General features: G+C 44.7%; 1 protein-coding gene across 11 annotated transcripts in view; it reads left to right on the top strand.

The window, feature by feature from the left end:
• The window catches only part of LOC142580219 (DENN domain-containing protein 2D-like), a 674,834-nt gene that overhangs the window by 236,151 nt on the left and 417,031 nt on the right, over positions 1-21,652 (top strand). For all 11 annotated transcript variants that reach the window (XR_012827652.1, XM_075691126.1, XM_075691127.1 and 8 more), the window contains one exon: positions 2,852-2,947. Coding sequence is in view for 10 of the 11 variants with exons in the window: in XM_075691126.1 (XP_075547241.1) it covers positions 2,852-2,947 (96 nt within the window). In the remaining variant the exon portion in view is untranslated. The remainder of the gene's footprint in view (positions 1-2,851; positions 2,948-21,652) is intronic.

Below are 21,652 nucleotides of genomic sequence, written 5' to 3'. Positions count from 1 at the left end.
CACAGTGTTCGAAATTGTCGGCTCCACAAAGTGTGAGGAGAAGTGCCCGCTTCTTCGCTTTGTTGCTCGCCACGAAGTAAAGGTCGAGGCACTGGGTCCATGATTCCCATGATTTGCTCATGAAAGGCTCAAAAGCGCCGTGCATTTGTCCTGTAGCCATGGCCTTAACTTCGAAAACTTATCCGCTTCGCAACTCCTACCTCGTCGCCAGTGTTATGTACGGGGTCTGGTCCCATCCGTGAAAGGAGTGCGCATCGGTTGGTGGCAGAAAACAGACTGAAGTTATTTTCTACAAAAGACACAGGCGAGAGCTGCATGTGTTCGAGGGGGCAAACTCTCGGTCCCTGTCTGGTAGCTGAGATGCTGAGGGCGACGGAGGATTCTCAGAACTCGACTCGGGATGGGGTCGCTTCCCATTTCTTCCGCGCTGGTGCTTCATCCAGCCGAGGAGTGGTGGTGTGTCGCTTGTCCACGACACAAGCTTTCGCTAGCACAGCTACAAAAAGCACGCCATCGCGTCGTACACAGTCAAGCACATAGTGACGTATGTTGCACAACATTATGCGGTAGCAATAAAAAAAAAAAAAGAATAAAAGCGGCACAGGTAAGACGACTGAACAGTGTTCCAAAGGTGGGTCACCACGTCAACGCCACACATGCAGCGCAGAATGTGACAGTGCAAGATTTGCATTTTCACCATGACGCATAAGCTTCAACCTGCATCGACAAAAATATGCTAGTGTCGTCTGCTGTTGGCGATAGTTGCCAACTTCGAACAGCATTGCTCAGTGCACTGCCGAATGTTTTCCAGCTTTCAACAGACGTCGCATCCCCAAACCGAAGTGAGGATGCCGGCGCATGCGAACCGCTCGAGCTAACTAATAAGAGAGCAAATGTAATAACAAAATCCTGGCACGGCGTGCAAATTTTGCTGGTCGCCAGCAAATGAGGCTGCCAGCTCGCTGATGCATGTTGCCAGTTGCTGGTTGCCTATTTGGACAGTCAGAGGGCACATGCAAACTACACCGCACCATGCGGTTTCAGCGTAAATGCAATTTTGTGACTGATCGCGACGACCGCCCGCTTTTCACGAACTGCCTGGTTGCAGCGATGGGCGGCTCGAGCATAAGTTACGCTAATTTAAAAAAAGAAACTGGGGTAATTGACCGGAGTAGTTGGAGAAGTATGGGAGAGGCCTTTGCCCTGTAGTGGGCGTAACCAGGCTGATGATGATGATGATGATGATGATGATGATGATGATGATGATGATGATGATGAAGAAAACGAAAATGAGAAGAAATGAGAACTTTCAGCGCTTACCGGGAATTCACTAGTAGCATGTTCAAGGCATTACACGAAACTCACGATCTCGGCTGCCTGTCTCACACATCGGAGAAGTTATTTCTAACGAGATGGAACTGATACTGAATCGCCGCCCAAGACTGAGGCGCCAAATGAGAGAAGGATGCCTAGGCAGAGGCAGAGTTCAAAGGGCAAATTTTTAGAGTGGGGAGACGGGCCGCTACAATGGTGCTGAGCCACGTGTAAGAAAGGCTTCCTTGGAAGGCGGCCTTTCTCCATGGTTGGAAAGCGCCTATACGTCGCCTCCTTCAAGCTGCAGCGCATGCGTGTGCGATCGGTTAGACATTGTTTGTACAGTTCGCACGGGGAATCTATTAAAGTACCTATTACCGCTGCACTTGCAATATTTATAATTTAGCAGATGCAAATGCACGCTTGTGATCTTCTTGAGTCTTTTTACGTCCACAAGCATAGGGATTGGCCACGCTACTGTGATGTCCGCATAGCGCCCGTTTTGACATGTTGAAATGATATGACGGCAAGTGGCGTCTGTCTAGACCCGTGAAGTGCAAAGAGCCGAGCAGACGACATGAGAGCTGCACCAATAGAGAACCGTGCTGGAGTCACATGGCGGGCACGGCCAATCACAGACTCCGGCATGACCTTGAATAAGTTGCTTTTCGTGTGCTTGTTTCTGCATGGAGGAGATAGCTGAAGTTGCAAATTTGAAGACAGAAAAATGCGCTTTCCTACGAGACCAAGATGACGGCGCTCGTTCGCACCGTTCCGGAGATATTATGGCTTGAAAAATGCTGTTCTTTCTTGATTTCTGCAAGATTTTTCGCCACCATGGCTGATAAAACTAATTTTTTAGAGCACTTCTATGTGGTTTACAATGATGATATTTGGGAATCAGATAGAAAAAGAGTTATAAAAACTGAACATGTGATTTTCAAAAAATCGATTTTTTGGCTATTTCCCGCAATGCAAAAGCCGTGTCCCCCCTAAAACAGTTGAATTGAATATGTTCCCCCTTATGCATATAATGTAATATCCACGACTTAATGTATGAATTTTATTTTTATTTCTTTATAGTGGAAAGATAGTCACTGTAACAAAAAGCCATAAATATTGCAGCTTGACGAGGCAACAGCTTCATGGTGATAACATGACATGACACTTTATATGTGGCTGAACTGTCCTTGACGGCAGAGATATAAAGGGCTAATACATATAAAGGACAACAAAAAGATTGCAGTTTGTCCGGGACACAATGGAGAGAAGAGAGAAAGCTATGCTTTACAGAGATGTTTACAGAGGAATAAAAGCGGGCAATAATAATTGTATTTAATTCAAGGGCACTAAGGCCCCGTTGACCAAGGCACGAAGTCAACATGTGCACACATTCGACAAGGTTGGCACACGACACATTAACTTGGCATTCATCTTCCAGAATTGTAGAAGTTTGAGGCCTGCTAGGTGGCTGCCTGGTTAACTGTTTGAGTGGTGCTTCAGCCATCTGCAATGCATCTGTGGTCACCAATTGCAGGGGATCACAAGAGGAGGAGCCCCTATGGCGTGCCCAGAGACCCCCGTGGTGCTGTGCCTAGCCACCAGAGCATCTGCTCCAGCCTTCTACCACAAGGTAGGGCTTTAAATGGATGTGTTCGAGTGGGGAGAAAAATGGATTTTAATACAGGTCAATGGGAAAAAATTGCATGTCCTCCATTCCCAAGTGTGCTGGAATGCAAGATAGAGCAGCATCTCGAATGTGCGCAGGTTTGGTTAGTGAGGTGTATAATGCTTCTAGCAGTAACACAGGAATCGATAAGAACATATATTTCAAACCACCTCATTATCAGTCTGAAAGACACGACAGTTCCAAGAAAATAAGGGCCTACCAAAGTCCTATTAATGTATTTAAGTTTTCATTCTTTCCGCGAACAATTGCAGAGTGGAATTTGCTCCTGGATGACATAGCGTCTGCACCCAATTTTTCATCTGCCATAGAGAACTTTACATGAATCTTTTTTAGACAATTTGACAATTTAGACAATTTGCAGTGTGCTGCTTTATGCATTGTGTAACAAATTTTATTATCGGATGTTGTTAGCATTGGATGTTTTGGCTTTCTTTACTAAATACAATGATTGTATTTTTAATACCACAGATGATACGATGCCGTTGTTCGCGAAGTTCACCTTTATGTTTGTAATTAACCCCCTATGATAATGCCCAACTCAGGCGCTGTAGGTATTTGTAATAAATAAATAAATAAATACATAAATAAAATGCAGTAGGGAGCTAGGGCAAGCTTGCAACACAGATATCTTGAATGGAACCCTGAATTCATCATCATCATCAGCCTGGTTACGCCCACTGCAGGGCAAACGCCTCTCCCATACTTCTCCAACTACCCCGGTCATCTACTAATTGTGGCCATGTTGTCCCTGCAAACTTCTTGATTTCATCCGCCCACCTAACTTTCTGCCGCCCTCTGCTACGCTTCCCTTCCCTTGGAATCCATTCTGTAACTCTTAATGACCATCGGTTATTTTCCTTCCACATTACGTGTCTTGCCCATGCCCATTTCTTTTCCTTGATTTCAACTAAGATATCATTAACTCTCGTTTGTCCCCTCGCCAAATCTGTTGTTTTCTTATCCCTTAAGGTTACACCTATCATTCTTCTTTCCATAGCCCGTTGCGTCGTCCTCAATTCAAGTAGAATCCTTTTCGTAAGCCTCCAGGTTTCTGCCCCGTACCTGAGTACTGGTAAGACACAGCTGTTATAAACTTTTCTCTTGAGGGATAATGGCAACCTGCTGTTCATGATCTGAGAATACCTGCCAAACGCACCCCAGCCCATTCTTATTCTTCTGATTATTTCAGTCTCATGATCCGGATCCGCAGTCACTACCTGTCCTAAGTAGATGTATTCCGTTACCACTTCCAGTGCCTCACTACCTATCGTAAACTGCTGTTCTCTTTCGAGACTGTTAAACATTACTGTAGTTTTCTGCAGATTAATTTTTAGACCCACCCTTTGGCTTTGCCTCTCCAGGTCAGTGAGCATGCATTGCAGTTGGTCCCCTAAGTTACTAAGCAAGGCAATATCATCAGCGAATTGCAAGTTATTAAGGTATTCTCCATTAACTCTTATCCCCAATTCTTCCCAATCCAGGTCTCTGAATACCTCCTGTAGTAGTGGCACATACCCTGAAGTAGTGGCACATTTTGGAATGATGTGGTATCATGACATGGAACAAGCATTTAGAAAGGTCAGCTGTTTACCCATAAGATGAATTACCCTATTTACTCGATTCTAACGTGCCCTCGATTGTAACGTGCACCCGTTTTCTGTGACCAAAAAATTAAAAAAAATATGAAAACCTCGATTGTAACGAGCACCCGTTTTCCATGACCAAAAAAATAAAAAGAGTACAATACCGTGCACCTCGTGCTTTCATATAGAAATAATACTTTCTTTCATTTGGAAAAAACAGATTTATTCCCGTTACACTAAAGTTATGATGAATAAAAATGCAAATGTAAGCGGGGTACCTTGCTGCCAAGGTTTCAACTGCGCTGGTGTGAGTCGTGTGGGGCAATGGATATCACTCGTCATCGTTATAAGACAACTCCTTATCGCTATCAACAGACCAAAGCATTTCATTCTCGGCACCATCCAGGGCATTTGAAATCCCGCACTTTTTAAAGACCTTGTTGACCATGGCAGACGGGATTGTGCACCACGCATCTTTCACCTATCCAGCAAAGTCCTGCAGCGAGGCACGCTTCATTTTTATTTATTTATTTATTTATTGAGTACCTGTATCGCCTTAGGAGGCATTACAGCAAGGGGGTACATACATATCTACATTAATTGACACTCATTTCAACACACAAAGCGCGGTAAAACGTTTTATTACATTGTATACAAACAATATTTGATGGGAGAGCATTCCACTCCCTCGTGGTCCTATAAAAAAATTTATAACGCAAGGTGTCACCTTTAAAAGGAAATTCATGGAGTTTCAAGGCATGGTCTCTTCTACGGGAATTGTACGATGGTAATTTAATATATTTGTTCCTGTGAATGCCTACTTTAGAATAGTAAACACTGTGAAAAAATTTGAGTCTGATGCACTTTCTTCTGTCCTTTAGATCTTGCCAATGAAGTCTATGCTTGCCTTTGGTAATACTGAGATTTTTGTCGCAATTACCAAGAACGAATCGAACCGCCTATTCTGAATTTTTTAAAGTAAATCGACTAACTGACACGTATAAGGATCCCAGCAGATACAAGCGTACTCAAGTACAGAACGCCAATTTTATTGGCGGGTGTGAATTTATGGCAGCCGCTGACAAGCCATTTTGGCTTGTCAGTGCCATTTTGGCTTGTTCAAACAAACATGAGCGGCTGGAGTTGCAATGTCATGCCGCCGGGTATCACGACAAGGTCGGTGTTCCATGCAGCCAGCTTGTCCTTGATGCGCTGGTCTAGGTGACTCCTGAACGCTTTGAGCACAAGCATCCCACGCAGACCCAAACTGCCGCCAGGTCTCTTCCGCCAAACGTTATCAACCCACTCAGCGACCAAGTCCATGGTCATCTGATCTTTTTCATTTGCGCACACAATCGCACCACTTGGAAACACGATTTCTCTCGGGAGTGTCTCCCGTCTGAAGATAAGATACGAGGGCAGCTTGTGCCCATCCACAGTGCAACGAAGCAATGCGGTGACTAGTTTTTTTGTGGCCGGAAAACAAAACGTGCACTTGCTTCACCCCTATTATTTAAACGGTTGTGGTGGCAGGCATGTCAAAGTAGAGCGGCATCTCATTGGCATTTCCAATCTGTCCAAAGTGGTAGCCGTTTCTATGGTGCAACTTCAAAACAGACCGCTAAAAACTGCAATTTCTCTTTATATTCTTCGGTCAATCTTTGGCATATCCCTCTCCACCTTCGAATAGAAAAGCCTTTTCTTTTCATAAAATTTGATAGCCAGCACCTGCTCGCTATGAAGTCACTCCACATTATTTATTTATTTATTTATTCGGTATACCTACATCGCCTGTACGGCATTATCGTAGGGGGGTTAAAATACAGGTGGTCACAATGGAAACATATTCAGCAACATCAAAAGAATACATCAGTAAATAGAACATAGTTTAAGCACTGAAATTCGCAAAAGCGGAATAGAAACTAACAAAGTACAAAACAAAGTGAGTGACAAAATAACTAACTAACAAAACAGAAAAAAAAAGTAGCGTATGTGCAGAGATGAATAACAGAACAATCAAAGAATATGACTCTCAATAGCATTTTCAAAACTAGAAGCTGCCATCACTTCATTAGGGAGCTCATTCCAATCGCTAATCGTGTTAGGAAAAAATGAATACTTAAACACATTGGTACGGCACTGATAAGCTCTAATTTTGTTAGCGTGGTCTCTCCTAGATGAAACGTAATGCGGCTCCTTGATGAACAGTGTTTTGTCGATACCAGTTTTACTTTTATATATATTGTAAAGGAATTTGAATCTTAGGATTTTCCTGCGTGAAGAAAGAGTTTTCCAACCCAACCCTTCCCTTATTCTGGATCCTCTGGTAGTAAAATTATAATTTCCTGTTACGAAGCGTGCTGCTTGCTTTTGGACGCGTTCTATTTTTTCTGTGAGGTTTATAGTGTATGGATCCCAGATAACGCATGCATATTCTAGAATAGGCCTGATGTTTGTTAAATACAAGGTTGCCTTCAGTGATGAAGGAGAATGCTTAAAATTTCGTCGGAAAAAGTGAAGAAGACGGTAAGCTTTCGCGCTAATTGAGTTAACATGATTAGTCCAGTCAAGCGTTTCAGAAAACGTAACTCCGAGGTACTGAACATCCTTAGCGGTACTGAGTGCAATATTATTTAGGCAATAGGAACTGGGGAATTTTTTCTTTTTCTTTGTAAACTGCACATGGTAGCATTTACCAGTATTCAGAATCATCTGCCACTGCTTGCACCAAATAGAAACTTTTTCAAGGTCGTCCTGTAAGACAGACATATCGGCATAACATTTCACTGCACGATACATGACGCAGTCATCGGCATACAGTCTAACTGTTGAATTAAGGCCTACTACTAAATCATTAATATAAACTAGGAACAAAAGAGGCCCAAGTACAGAGCCTTGAGGCACTCCCGATAGCACCTGCATTGGAGCCGAGTTTACCCCATTAAGAACAACTTGCTGTTTGCGCAGGTGTAAATAATCCTTTATCCAGCCAAAAATATGTTCAGGAAGGCCTAGGAATGATAATTTTAAGCAAAGTAGATTGTGCGGGACGACATCAAATGCTTTCCGCAGATCAAGAAAGAGTGCATCTATCTGTTCACCATGGTCGAGGCCGAGTGCAATGTCATGAGTGAATTCGGTTAGTTGTGTTACGCACGAAAAACCAGAGCGGAACCCATGCTGAGCCGAAGTGAAAAAGTTATTTGTTTGAAAATGTTTCATCAGATTAGAGTACAGGACATGTTCGAGAGTCTTACAGCAAACGGAAGTTAAAGATATCGGCCTGTAATTGCCTACGTGTGTACGATCACCTTCTTTAAATATCGGAGTCACGTTGGCTGTCTTCCAATCTTCGGGCAGTTTTTGATTATCTAGTGACTTGTTGAATAATATTACTAAGAAAGGTGCTATCTGTCTCGAACATTGTTTCAAAACATGATTAGAAATTCCATCGGGTCCATGGGCTGAATGCAGGTTTAGGTTAAACAACAAAGCCTCCACTCCTTCCTTGCTCACGGCAACGTTTTCCATTTCCGGTAATGGTGTCGGTGTGTAAGAAATAGCAATGCTACATGGCTTTGTAAAAACTGAATGAAAATACTTGTTGAATACTTCTGCTTTTCCTTTGTCCTCTTTAATTAGGTTACCATCATTTGTGATGGCCGGGATGCCAGTGTCATCCTTCTTGTTGCTCTTAATATACCGCCAGACCTCTTTGGGATTTGTTTTTAGTTTATCTGCTAAGGCTTGTAGATATGCATCCTTCGCAACCTTCAATTCGCTTTTAAGTTTTGTGCTGATATCCCTTAGCTTTTTGTACATGCTTGGGTTTTTAGTTTTGCAATATATTTTGTAAGTTCGGGATTTTTTCTGAATTGATGAACGTAAATCCTTATTAATCCAGGGTTTATCCTTGCGGCGCTTAGTCGAAACCACCTTAGACGGAACGAAATCTGAGGTCAATGAAAGCAGTTTATCTCTGAATATGACCCACAGACTGTCGATGCTACTAAATGAACTGTAATGCGCAAATATAGGCAGGAAATCATTTAACTCATTAGAAATAGCCTCATAATTACCCCTTTCATAAAAGAATACCTTTTTCGGCCGCATTTTGGTAAATTCTATTTTTCTGCAACGAATAGTACCTGCAACTACTTCATGGTCACTAATCCCTGGTACTGGTACAATGAAGTCTATGATATCTTTCTGGTGACTAGGTGACTCCTGAACGCTTTGAGCACAAGCATCCCACGCAGACCCAAACTGCCGCCAGGTCTCTTGTTGAATCCAGTTAGCCCTTTCTGTAGGGCTAACTGGATTGCCCGTACTTTGAGCAAATCGGTCGTCACAGGCTGCTGTGCCACTCGCTGCTCTTGCACGTATTCCACGAGCAGCTCTTCTATTTCGGCGAAGCAGCCTTGCTTCGGTCCACTCAAACCCTTCCTTGTTGCTTTGCTGGCGAAAACTTTCTCCTTCTGTTTGTGCCAGTCCCGCACGCAAGTTTCGGGAACTCTGAACGCCGTGATGTGGCCTGATTTCTGTCCGTCACCATGCACATGATAACTGTCCTTTTAAATGCGGCATCATGGTGGGCTCGGCGTGTCTTCGCAGTCGGCGCTTCCGTGCTGATTGAATAAACACAGAAAATGGGGAGACAGGTGGTAGACTAGGTTACACCAGTGCCTGGTGACACATACATAGAGGTATGTATGCACATGAGGAAAGCTACAGCAGCTAGGCTAGAAGTGCATACGAGGTGGCCATTTTTCAAATGCTGATGGCGATATGGTAACGTGGATTTAGGCTTGTACTCGGTTCTAACTCACATGCAATTTTTGGACCCGTTTTATCGAAAAAAATGTGCGCGTCAGATTCGAGTAAACACGGTGTCAACTGCCCCGGTCATGTGCTTATTGTGGTCATGTGGTCCCTGCAAACTTCTTAATCTCATCTGCCCACCTAACTTTCTGCCGCCCTCTGCTACGGTTCCCTTCCCTTGGAATCCATTCTGTAACTCTTAATTACCATCGGTTATCTTCCCTCCTCATTACATGTCCCGCCCATGCCCATTTCTTTTTCTTGGTTTCAACGAAGATACCATTAACTCGCGTTTGTTCCCTCACCCAATCTGCTCTTTTCTTATCCCTTGACGTTACACCTATCATTCTTCTTTCCATAGCTCGTTGCGTCGTCCTCAATTTAAGTAGAAACCTTTTCGTAATCCTCCAGGTTTCTGCCCCGTACCTGAGTACTGGTAAGACACAGCTGTTATAAACTTTTCTCTTGAGGGATAATGGCAACCTGCTGTTCATGATCTGAGAATACCTGCCAAACGCACCCCAGCCCATTCTTATTCTTCTGATTATTTCAGTCTCATGATCCGGATCCGCAGTCACTACCTGTCCTAAGTAGATGTATTCCGTTACCACTTCCAGTGCCTCACTACCTATCGTAAACTGCTGTTCTCTTTCGAGACTGTTAAACATTACTGTAGTTTTCTGCAGATTAATTTTCAGACCCACTCTTCTGCTTAGCCTCTCCAGGTCACTGAGCCTGCATTGCAATTGGTCCCCTGAGTTACTAAGCAAGGCAATATCATCAGCGAATCGCAAGTTACTAAGGTATTCTCCATTAACTTTTATCCCCAATTCTTCCCAATCCAGGTCTCTGAATACCTCCTGTAAACACGCTGTGAATAGCATTGGAGATATCGTATCTCCCTGCCTGACGCCTTTCTTTATTGGGATTTTGTTGCTTGCTTTATGGAGGACTACGGTGGCTGTGGAGCCGCTATAGATATCTTTCAGTATTTTTACATACGGCTCTTCTACACCCTCATTCCGTAATGCCTCCACGACTGCTGAGGTTTCGACAGAATCAAACGCTTTCTCGTAATCAATGAAAGCTATATATAAGGGTTGGTTATATTCCGCACATTTCTCTATCACCTGATTGATAGTGTGAATATGATCTATTGTTGAGTAGCCTTTACGGAATCCTGCGTGGTCCTTTGCTTGACAGAAGTCTAATGTGTTCCTGATTCTATTTGCGGTTACCTTAGTAAATACTTTGCAGGCAACGGACAGTAAGCTGATCGGTCTATAATTTTTCAAGTCTTTGGCGTCCCCTTTCTTATGGATTAGGATTATGTTAGCGTTGTTCCAAGATTCCGGTACGCTCGTAGTCATGAGGCATTGCGTATACAGGGTGGCCAGTTTCTCTAGAACAATCTGCCCACCATCTTTCAACAAATCTGCTGTTACCTGATCCTCCCCAGCTGCCTTCCCCCTTTGCATAGCTCCCAAGGCTTTCTTTACTTCTTCCGGCGTTACCTGTGGGATTTCGAATTCCTCTAGACTACTCTCTCTTCCATTATGATTGTGGGTGCCACTGGTACTGTATAAATCTCTATAGAACTCCTCAGCCACTTGAACTATCTCATCCATATTAGTAATGATATTGCCAGCTTTGTCTCTTAAGACATGCATCTGATTCTTGCCAATTCCTAGTTTCTTCTTCGCTGCTTTTAGGCTTCCTCCGTTCCTGAGAGCATGTTCAATTCTATCCATATTATACTTCCGTATGTCAGCTGTCTTACACTTGTTGATTAACTTCAAAAGTTCTGCCAGTTCTATTCTAGCTGTAGGGTTAGAGGCTTTCATACATTGGCGTTTCTTGATAAGATCTTTCGTCTCCTGCGATAGCTTACTGGTATCCTGTCTAGCAGAGTTACCACCGACTTCTATTGCACACTCCTTAATGATATCCACAAGATCGTCGTTCATTGCTTCAACACTAAGGTCCTCTTCCTCAGTTAAAGCCGAATACCTGTTCTGTAGCTTGATCTGGAATTCCTCTATTTTCCCTCTTACTGCTAACTCATTGATTGGCTTCTTATGTACCAGTTTCTTCCGTTCCCTCCTCAGGTCTAGGCTAATTCGAGTTCTTACCATCCTATGGTCACTGCAGCGCACCTTGCTGAGCACGTCCACATCTTGTATGATGCCAGCGTTAGCACAGAGTATGAAGTCTATTTCATTTCTAGTCTCGCCGTTCGGGCTCCTCCACATCCACTTTCGGCTATCCCGCTTGCGGAAGAAGATATTCATTATCCGCATATTATTCTGTTCCGCAAACTCTACTAATAACTCTCCCCTACTATTCCTAGTGCCTATGCCATATTCCCCCACTGCCTTGTCTGCAGCCTGCTTCTTGCCTACCTTGGCATTGAAGTCGGCCATCAGTGTAGTGTATTTTGTTTTGACTTTACCCATCGCCGATTCCACGTCTTCATAGAAGCTTTCGACTTCCTGGTGATCATGACTGGATGTGGGGGCGTGGGCCTGTACAACCTTCATTTTGTACCTCTTATTAAGTTTCACAACAAGATCTGCCACCCTCTCGTTAATGCTATAGAATTCCTGTATGTTACCAGCTATATTCTTATTAATCAGGAATCCGACTCCTAGTTCTCGTCTCTCCGCTAAGCCCCGGTAGCACCTCTACCGGGACTACGTTCGTAAGTTCGTAACGGCGCAAATTTTGTCCGGATCAGGTCGCGCGCCTCTGGCGCCCACGAGGTGTCCAAGGACGGTGATTTGGCGGCGAGCGAAGTGACATTTTGACGAATTCAAATGAAGCCCTTTGCTGCGTTCTTGATGGCTATCGTGACATTTTTTACTTTGACAATCGACCCTTGGTCAAACGTCCGTTGTGACCCATCGCATAAACACTGGCGAAGCGAACCCTATTCACCGACGTCCATATCGTGTTTCTGCGTCCGAACGAGCTGTTATCCAACAGGAAGTCAAAAAGATGCTTGCAAAGGACATTATCGAGCCTTCCTGTAGTCCCTGGGCTTCTCCCGTCGTACTTGTCAAAAAGAAAGATAGAACGTGGAGTTTTTGTGTAGATTATCGCCACCTGAACAAAATCACAAAAAAGGACGTCTACCCTTTGCCACGTATTGATGACGCTCTAGACTGCTTGTACGGTGCCACCTATTTTTCTTCTATTGACTTACGGTCCGGCTACTGGCAGATATCCGTCGACGACATGGACCTAGAGAAGACTGCATTGATTACCCCTGACGGCCTTTATCAGTTCAAGGTGATGCCCTTCGGCGTCTGTAACGCGCTCGCCACCTTCGAACGAATGATGGACTCTTTGCTTCATAGGTTCAAGTGGTCCACCTGTTTGTGCTATCTGGACGACCGTCATCGTTTATTCGCCCACATTTGACACGTATCTAGACCGTCTTTCAGCGATTCTTGACGTGTTCCGCCACGCCGGCCTCCAGTTGAATTCGTCAAAATGTCACTTTGCTCGCCACCAAATCACCGTCCTTGGACACCTCGTGGACGCCAGAGGCATGCGACCTGATCAGGACAAAATTCGCTCCGTTACGAACTTTCCTGTTCCGAAGTCTACCATGGACGTTCGTAGTTTCGTAGGGCTGTGCTCTTATTTCAGACGCTTTATGAAGGATTTTGCGACAATCGCATGTCCTCTTACCGACGTCTTGAAGGAAGACGCCCCATTTTCTTGGGGACCTGACCTTTTCGCAGCTCACTACTCTCCTTACTACGCCTCCAATTCTGGCCCACTTTGACCCGTCTGCCTCAACGGAAGTTCGAACTGATGCCAGTGGTCACGGCATAGGAGCAGTGTTAGCATAACGCCAGCGTGGACATGATCGCATTATAGCCTATGCCAGCCGATTTCTATCACCCGCTGAGCGCAATTATTCAATCACAGAACACGAGTGCCTCGCTCTTGTGTGGGCTGTTGCGAAGTTTCGTCCCTACTTGTACGGACGCCCCTTCTGTGTCATCACTGATCACCATGCGCTCTGCTGGCTATCCTCGCTCAAGGACCCCACGGGACGACTCGCTCGCTGGGCGTTACGCTTGCAAGAATGTACCTTCTCCTTGGTATATAAGACGGGATGCTTGCACTAGGATGCCGATTGTTTGTCCCGCTACCCCGTCGACAAACCGACTGATGCGAACGCCATCGCTTGCGTTTTCTCTGTGCCACAGTTGCTTGAAATCGGCAACGAGCAACGCCGCGATCCTTCATTACGAGCCCTCATTGACCATCTGGAGTCAACGCCTGGCGACACCTCTCTCCAGATGTTTCTCCCTAAGGAGGGGACATTATACCGCTGCAATCTCGATCCACACGGCCTTGACCTTCTGCTCGTAATTCCATCACACTTGCGTTCGACTGTCCTCTAACAACTTCACTACGCTCCCTTGGCTGGACACTTGGGCGTCTCGCGCACATACGACCGTGTATGCCGTCGATTCTTTTGGCCGGGTCTCGCCCACTCTGTGCGGTGCTGCGTTGCCGCTTGTGAGCCCTGTCAGCGCCGGTAGAAGCCCTCCACACCTCCAGCTGGATGTCTCCGGCCGATCGACATCCCACCGAAACCCTTTTTCCGTGTTGGTCTAGACCTTCTTGGACCGTTTCCTCTCTTGGGCTCCGGAAATAAATGGGTCGCTGTCGCTACTGATTATGCTACACGGTACGCAACCACCAGAGCCCTTCCGACAAGTTGTGCTACTGACGTTGCTGACTTTCTGCTCTATGACATCATTTTAGTGCACGGTGCTCCGCGCCAATTACCCACTGACCGTGGCCGCAGCTTTCTGTCGGCAGTCGTCGAGGACATCCTCCGCTCCTGCTCGACAAAGCACAAGTTTAGCACGTCCCAGCACCTACAGACCAACGGCCTCATGGAGCGCCTCAACCGGACCATCACCGACATGCTTTCAAAGTATGTTGCGACCGACCACCACGACTGAGATCTTCACTTACCATATGTGACATTCGCGTATAATTCATCGCGTCACGACACCGCCGGCTATTCACCATTCTAGGTTTGAAGGTTTGAAGGTTTGAAGGTTTATTTCCGCAACTGGTGTTGCGAGGACAGCCAGGGAAAAAGCTGTATAGACAGCTTGAGAGGTCCTGGCTTCCTCTTACAGTGCAGCATTGACGGCGGCGGAGTACAACAGCAAACAAAACGTGAGGAGAAAAACAAAAAAACAAACAAAAAAACACGTACGTTCGGTACAGAGAATGAGACATGCACGTTCAGTACGCTGTACATTGTACTTGTACAGTACAAAACTACACGAACATTTGGGGCAATTCTTTCAGAGAAATATTAGATAAATCAATATTCTCATAGCAGTACAAATGGTTCAGAAGTGTCGGTAAGGTATGCTGCAACATTTGTTTGCCATAGTTTGTGCGGCATTTCTTAAGATTCCAAGGTTCTGTTGTGCGGGTATCATACACAGTTCTGCTCTGTTCTAACCCAGCAAGTCTAAGCAAAGAGTCATCATTTTTCATCATGGCGAGTTTATATTTATAGCACAGTCTGTAGTTATACATGGACTTCATCTGTATAATGTTGTGCTGATGGAAAAGGCCTGCAGTGTGGAAGAAATACGGCACTTTACATGCAATGCGTATAATACGTTTTTGTAAGACAGTGAGTTTGTTAATGTTTCCAGCTGTTGTTGTTGCCCACACCATACATCCGTAGTTGGCTATGGAAGAGAACAAAGAGTGGTAAAGTAACAAGTTAACTGATGTAGGAAAATTAAAGCAATTGCGGCGCATGATACCAACTGTTCTGGAAAGTTTCTGAACTACGTAATTAATATGATCATTCCACGACATATCTGCTGCAAAGTAAACGCCCAGAGTTTTCACAGACTGCACAAATTCTATTCTGGTATTGTTTAATTCAATTAGAGGAGGTTCAAAGTGTTTGTGACGTGGGTGAAACATGACTGCTGCAGTTTTGCTAACGTTAATTCTTAAGTGATTATCAGCCGCCCAAGTATTTATTTCTTTTAAGGTTTTATTAGCTCGATTTGCGAGATCAGCAGTTGAAGTACCCGAAAAAAACAAGCTGGTGTCATCTGCGTAAATTATGTACTTAGCAGTGCTGTCGATGTGGACAATATCATTGACATAAAGAACAAAAAGAAACGGACCCAAAATGCTCCCTTGCGGAACGCCGGAAGCTACCGCTTTCAACTGGGAGCATTCACCGGCAATACTAACAAACTGAGACCTATGTCGCAAGTATGAGGCAATCAGCATATGGGCTCATATCAGCATATCTCCTATATGGCTGAGAACCCGCGTTGCCCTTGGGCACTTTGTTGCCTTGGGCCACACGTTCAACCAGCTCGCCCGCACCTGTCTCGAGGCCTCACAGGAGCATCAGAGACGCCTCTATGATTGCCACCATCGTGACGTGCACTTTACTCCGGGTTCTCTGGTGCTTCTCTGGTCACCCATTCAACGTGTGGGCCTTTCCGAAAAGCTGTTGTCGCGCTACACTGGCCCATACCGTGTGGTGCGACAAGTGACCGATGTCACATATGAAGTCATCCCTGCCGACCTGTCAGCGTCATCATCGGCTGCAAGTGGCATCGTTCACGTGGCGAGACTAAAGCCATACCAGACACCTTTCACCGTGAATGTGTAGATTAAGCACCGGGACGGTGCTTCTACTGTCGGGGGTGATGCTACGGAACAGCCGCCACAGTGAGGCTGCATTGAGGAGAAAGAAGACGACGAGGGCCCCGCTTGATATAGCGTCGCCATTTTGGCCTTCCGTTAGCTTCCCCGTAAATAAGTTGTATATAGTATTGGGCTCCAGCTACACGTAACAGTATGAATGTTGCACTACTTGATGAGTCCAGCTTTCCAGAAAAGTTATTTTTTTGTGAACGTTGTTGGTGGAAATTCTGTAGAATTCTGGCTCTCCTGGGTTATGAAAATGGGGGTGCCGAGTTAGGTAGGCTACAGCAATGACGGCTGCCGTTTTCAATGCCATAATTGTCACGTTTTTGGCTGTATCTTCACCTTAAGTAAAGAATTAAACATTGCGGGGTCTCTGGCTCTCGTACTCTTGGGACAAAGGAACGACAACACAGTAGTGCAAACAATCACAAGGGCATTTATTGCACCTTTCATAAATCAATGCCTGCTAGCAGAGTTGCTACCCACAAAACATGCCGATGGGTGCGCGACAAATCTAGAAGTGCGACTCACCGTGCGACCGGATAGCGAGCGAATATGTTCGCCCCATGCTGGATCCCAACGCCTGGTCGTTCGCGTGTACGGTCACGCGAATCGTGGTGCGTTCGAAGGCGGCCACGCGAGGCGGTCTCGCAGAAGCATGGGTCGGCGCGCGGGACGTCCTCGCTGTTAGCCGACCCGCCGGGAAAAAGCCCCAGCGCCTTTCTTTCCCGCGCCTAAGTAACCCCGCAGTGGCGCGACGCTCGCGCCATCTCTCGCACCGCGCTTGTACCACTCCAACCGCTGCGGGCGCCAGGCCACGCGGCGGGCGAAGCCGCCCTGCAGAAGACGAGCCATGCGGGAAAACTAGATCTCAGGGGAAGCGTGAGAGTCACGCATCCCCACAACATGGAAAGCTAGTGAGTTGTACATGGAACTTCAGCTGAGTACTGACATTTGCGAGGAACATTATGAGACAGGGGTGGCCTCTCTCGCATGGATGTGACTTGATGAATACGATTTGTCACTGGCACCTTTGTGATATTTTTTTGTCACAGAACACCAGGAGTGATCTTTATTTTATTTATAAGTTACCTGCATCTCCCTGTAGAATGTTACAGCAGGGAGGTTGCAGACTTAACATGGTACAAGAGCAAATTATTTCAGTGCATGCAAAAAGGCATCATTTGATGTGGTATATATATGCTCAATGGCAAAATGTTCCAATCTCGAACAGTTTAACAAAAAAGAAACACATTTGAAACCTACGATAACAGAACCCCGGGACAACGAAATTCTCAGGACAAGGAAATATTTGCATATCCCCGGCGAATGCCCATAGGATCCAATGGAATTAGTACCTCTTAACAACAAAATTTATTAATTTTTTTATTTATTTACAAAAGACCTCACAGGCCCCCGTAGGAGCATGACGTAAGGGGGGTATAAACGGAAACAGTACTATAAGAGCTAGTAAACATGTTGTGAGTGGCACTTATACATTTCTAATACAAAGCATTAAAAAACAAGAGATACAGCATACTTTTGAAATGTAACTGATACGCAGTACAAACCAGAATGCAACTGAGAAATAACAATGAAAAGCAATAAGTCGGTGAACAGATTAAAAGGGTGTTATTGAAAGATGACTGCTGACTTGGTTGCAGAAGCAATCATGGTTTGTTAAGGAAGCGATAGTATCAGGCAAATTGTTCCACAGAGAAATGGCATGCGGAAGCGCAGAGCTGTTGAAGGTTAATGTGTGACCGAAGATGCGCGAGTGACTGAAATTGTTATGGAGGTGCTTTGACATGTGCAAAGGCCTTTCGAGAGGTAGCGGAGACAGCCTATTACCATGAACATACTTGTGGAACAAACAGAGAAGTGCGATGCAATGGCAAGTTTTAAGTGAAATGATGTCATGATCTTGTTTAATCTGAGTTACGCTATGAGAATAGTTATAATCGCAAGAAATAAAATGTGCTGCTCTGTTTTGTTCGGCTTCTAGCATATTGATTAGATATTTGTAATGAGGCGACCACACAGGGCTTGCAAATTCTAATTGGGGCCGGACAATTGTTACATATGCAAGCTTCTGGATGCTGGTTGGGGCGTTTAAGTTTCTTCGTAAATACCGCAAAGTTCGTGAGGCTTTGGCGCAAATGGCAGTGACGTGGGATGCCCAGGACAGGTTAGGAGCGAGGTGAACTCTGAGATATTTATATGGAGATGCTTCCGTGACCTGAGAGTAGTTAAGAAAGTAGGTGAACTCAGAATTGACCTGCTTACGGCTAAAAGTGATAATGTTACATTTAGAGTCATTAGGATGCATTTGCCAGGTACTACGCCTATCAGAAACATTTTTGAGCTCGTTTTGAAGTGCGATGTGGTCGTCGATAGCATTAATGGTACGTTAAATTACGCAGTCATCAGCAAAAAGACAGATGGAAGAAGATATGTCAGTAGGCAGGTCGTTGATGTATATTAGAAATAGCAAGGGTCCTAAAACGCTGCCTTGTGGAACACCGGAAACGACATAGCAAGGGGGTGAATACGAACTGTGAACTGCTGGCGAAGTGACAAAAGATTCCGTAGCCATGAAAGAGTTACCGAGTCTAGCCGGAGTGAGGATAATTTCAAGATTAGACGACAATGAGCGACATGGCCAAAGGCTTTTGAGTAATCGAGGAAAATACAATCGGATTGTTTGTTGTTATTCATGCTAAAATGTAGGTCGGTTGTAAGTTCCAATAGCTGTGAATCGCATGAAAACCCTTTCCTGAAGTCATGTTCATTAGTAAAAAAGAAATTATTGGACTCAAGGTGGCTGTAGACATGAAAAGCGCTGATATGTTCAAGTAATTTACAAGAAACGCAAGTTAAGGAAATAGGACGGTAGTTAGCAGGCGAATTTCTATCTCCCGCCTTAAATACAGGCACTACCTTAGCAATTTTCCACTCAGAAGTCTATAAAGTCTATTTAATTTCTGGTCTCGCCATTCGGGCTCCTCCATGTCCACTTTCAGCTATCCCGCTTGCGGAAGAAGGTATTCATTATCCGCATATTATTCTGCTCTGCAACCTCTACTAAAAACTCTCCCCTGCTATTCCTAGAGCCTATGCTGTATTCCCCCACTGACTTGTCTCCAGCCTGCTTCTTGGCTACACTGGCATTGAGGTCGCCCATCAGTATAGTGCATTTCATTTTTACATTAGCCATCGCCGATTACACGTCTTCATAGAAGCTTTTGACTTCCTGGTCATCATGAATGGATCTAGGGGCGTAGACCTGTACGACCTTCAATTTGAACCTCTTATTAATTTTCACAAGATCTGCCACCCTCTCATTAATGCTATAGAATTTCTGTATGTTACCAGCTATATCCTTATCAATCGGGAATCCGACTCCTAGTTCTCGTCTCTCCGCTAAGCCCCGGTAGCACAGGACGTGCCCACTTTTTAGCACTGTGTATGCTTTTTTTGTCCTCCTAACTTCACTGAGCCCTATTATATCCCATTTACTGCCCTCTAATTCCTCCAATAGCACTGCAAGACTTGCCTCACTAGATAACATTGTAGCGTTAAACGTTGCCAGGTTCAAATTCCAATGGCGGCCTGTTCGGACCCAGGTATTCTTAGCACCCTCGGCTGCGTCACAGGTCTGGCCGCCGCCATGGTCAGTTGCTTCGCAGCCGCTGGGGACTGAGCTAAGCTTACACTGTTATTTGGATATTACTGTATAAAGAATTACTGTTAGACAATTGTGTGATACTTACTTCCCCTTTAATACTGGAGAGCCTGAGTGCAATGCACCTCTCACGCTTTGCTGCTGAGAGGGTACTTTATTGCTGAGAGGATCTCATTGCTGCTGCAGTGAACCCGCAGAAAAAGTTCATTTTTTCAACTCTGCTTTCATACTGTAGCAATGCCTGTCATAGCTGGCTTCAAATGGAGAAAAATGTTTAAAGCATTGTGACACATGCAGATGAATTACCTTGGAAATGGCAGTTCTATGCCTGGCAGGAGCGTGATGCAGCCACTCCCGGATCGCTGTTTCTACAGCAAACTCGCCTGTCTAATGTCCAGTCTGGATGGTGCCTATGTTAAATAAAGATCTTGTCAATATAGGAAAAAAAAAATCATTTCACAGTCAAACACATTTGTTTATTCATGCAGTAAGCAAATTACTATTCTCAAGTAAAACTCTTGCTTGGGCTAGTTGGTTCATGCTTGAATTAGTAAAGGCAAGGCGCAGAAGACCAGGACTCAAAAAGAACCCAAACGAACGCAAAAGGCGTCGGGCCTGTCGTTTGTGTTCTTCTTGAGTCCTGGTCTTCTGCGCCCTGGCTTTACTAATTCAAATTACTATATCTCAAGCTTTCTCACAATAAAACTATGTTAACAACAAAATCAATAAAAAATCATACAAAAGAATTTGGTGGTACTTCAAATACTCAGATCTATACATTATGCAAAAGGTGCACACTGCCACTCCAACCACATTCTATCTATTTAAACTTATGTAAGGCTACATATACTTTGTATTTGAGCAAAACTATTTTAAAGAAAGTTAGCAAATAGAAGTTAAGGATACTGAATTAGGGCATAAAATGTTAAATTAATAAAAATCAATTTTGCTATTTATTTAACAGTATGGTTGCCTGCTATTCCACTTGCATGATATGAACTAACACCTTGAAGGCAATGTAGTTATAAAGACTGCATGCTTTTACTTCTTACAGGCAGAAATATTAACAGGTCCTACAGGTAGTTACACAAAAAAATTCTGAGGACACCTAAGCACTTCTTTTGAGTTATGAATATGAAAGCATTAATGTCCAATTGAATGCCGCTGAGCGTTCCTTGGAGTTATGATGAACTCCTCAGGGGCAAGCGAGCATGTTGGGACACTTGGCCAATGCCTCTTAGATAGCACAAAGCTGGTGCACTTCGATCCATGACGTCATACTACCTTGCCCGACTGCCATAGAATGTAATGGGGATGCTCCCGAGTAAGCCATGGTGATGTTCGGCTGCTTCGAAAGTGCCGTCTGCAGAAATAGCTGCTTTGAAAGCTTCCACGGATGACTCCGAAAATAGGTTACGAAGGAACAACCTTCTCTTTTTTGGTTTTGAAGATAACCCATTGGAAACCTGGAAGCAATCCGAAGAAACTGTTGTTGCGTTCTGCTCTGCTAAGCTAGGTGTATCGCTTGACCCACTAAATATTGATCGAGTGCATAGACTAGGCACTTACAGTGAAGATAAAGACCGCCCCATAATTGTTCGCTTTGTTAGATTCAAAGATAAAGATGCGGTATTGGGGGCGGGTCTGAAGTTGAAGATAAGTGACATTTCCATCAGGGAAGACTTCTCTCGTTCAGTACGCTTAGCCCGCAAGAAACTTCGAATTTGCAAAGGCTCGGTCCTCCACGTACAAACTAAGGCACGATAAGCTTCGTATGAACAGACGAAACTTCATTTACGACGCTGATAGTGATATCGTGCTACA

The sequence above is a fragment of the Dermacentor variabilis genome, chromosome 4 (genome assembly GCF_050947875.1).
Source record: "Dermacentor variabilis isolate Ectoservices chromosome 4, ASM5094787v1, whole genome shotgun sequence".
In the NCBI taxonomy this organism is placed as follows: domain Eukaryota; kingdom Metazoa; phylum Arthropoda; class Arachnida; order Ixodida; family Ixodidae; genus Dermacentor; species Dermacentor variabilis.
This window is presented reverse-complemented; position numbering and strand designations above follow the sequence as displayed.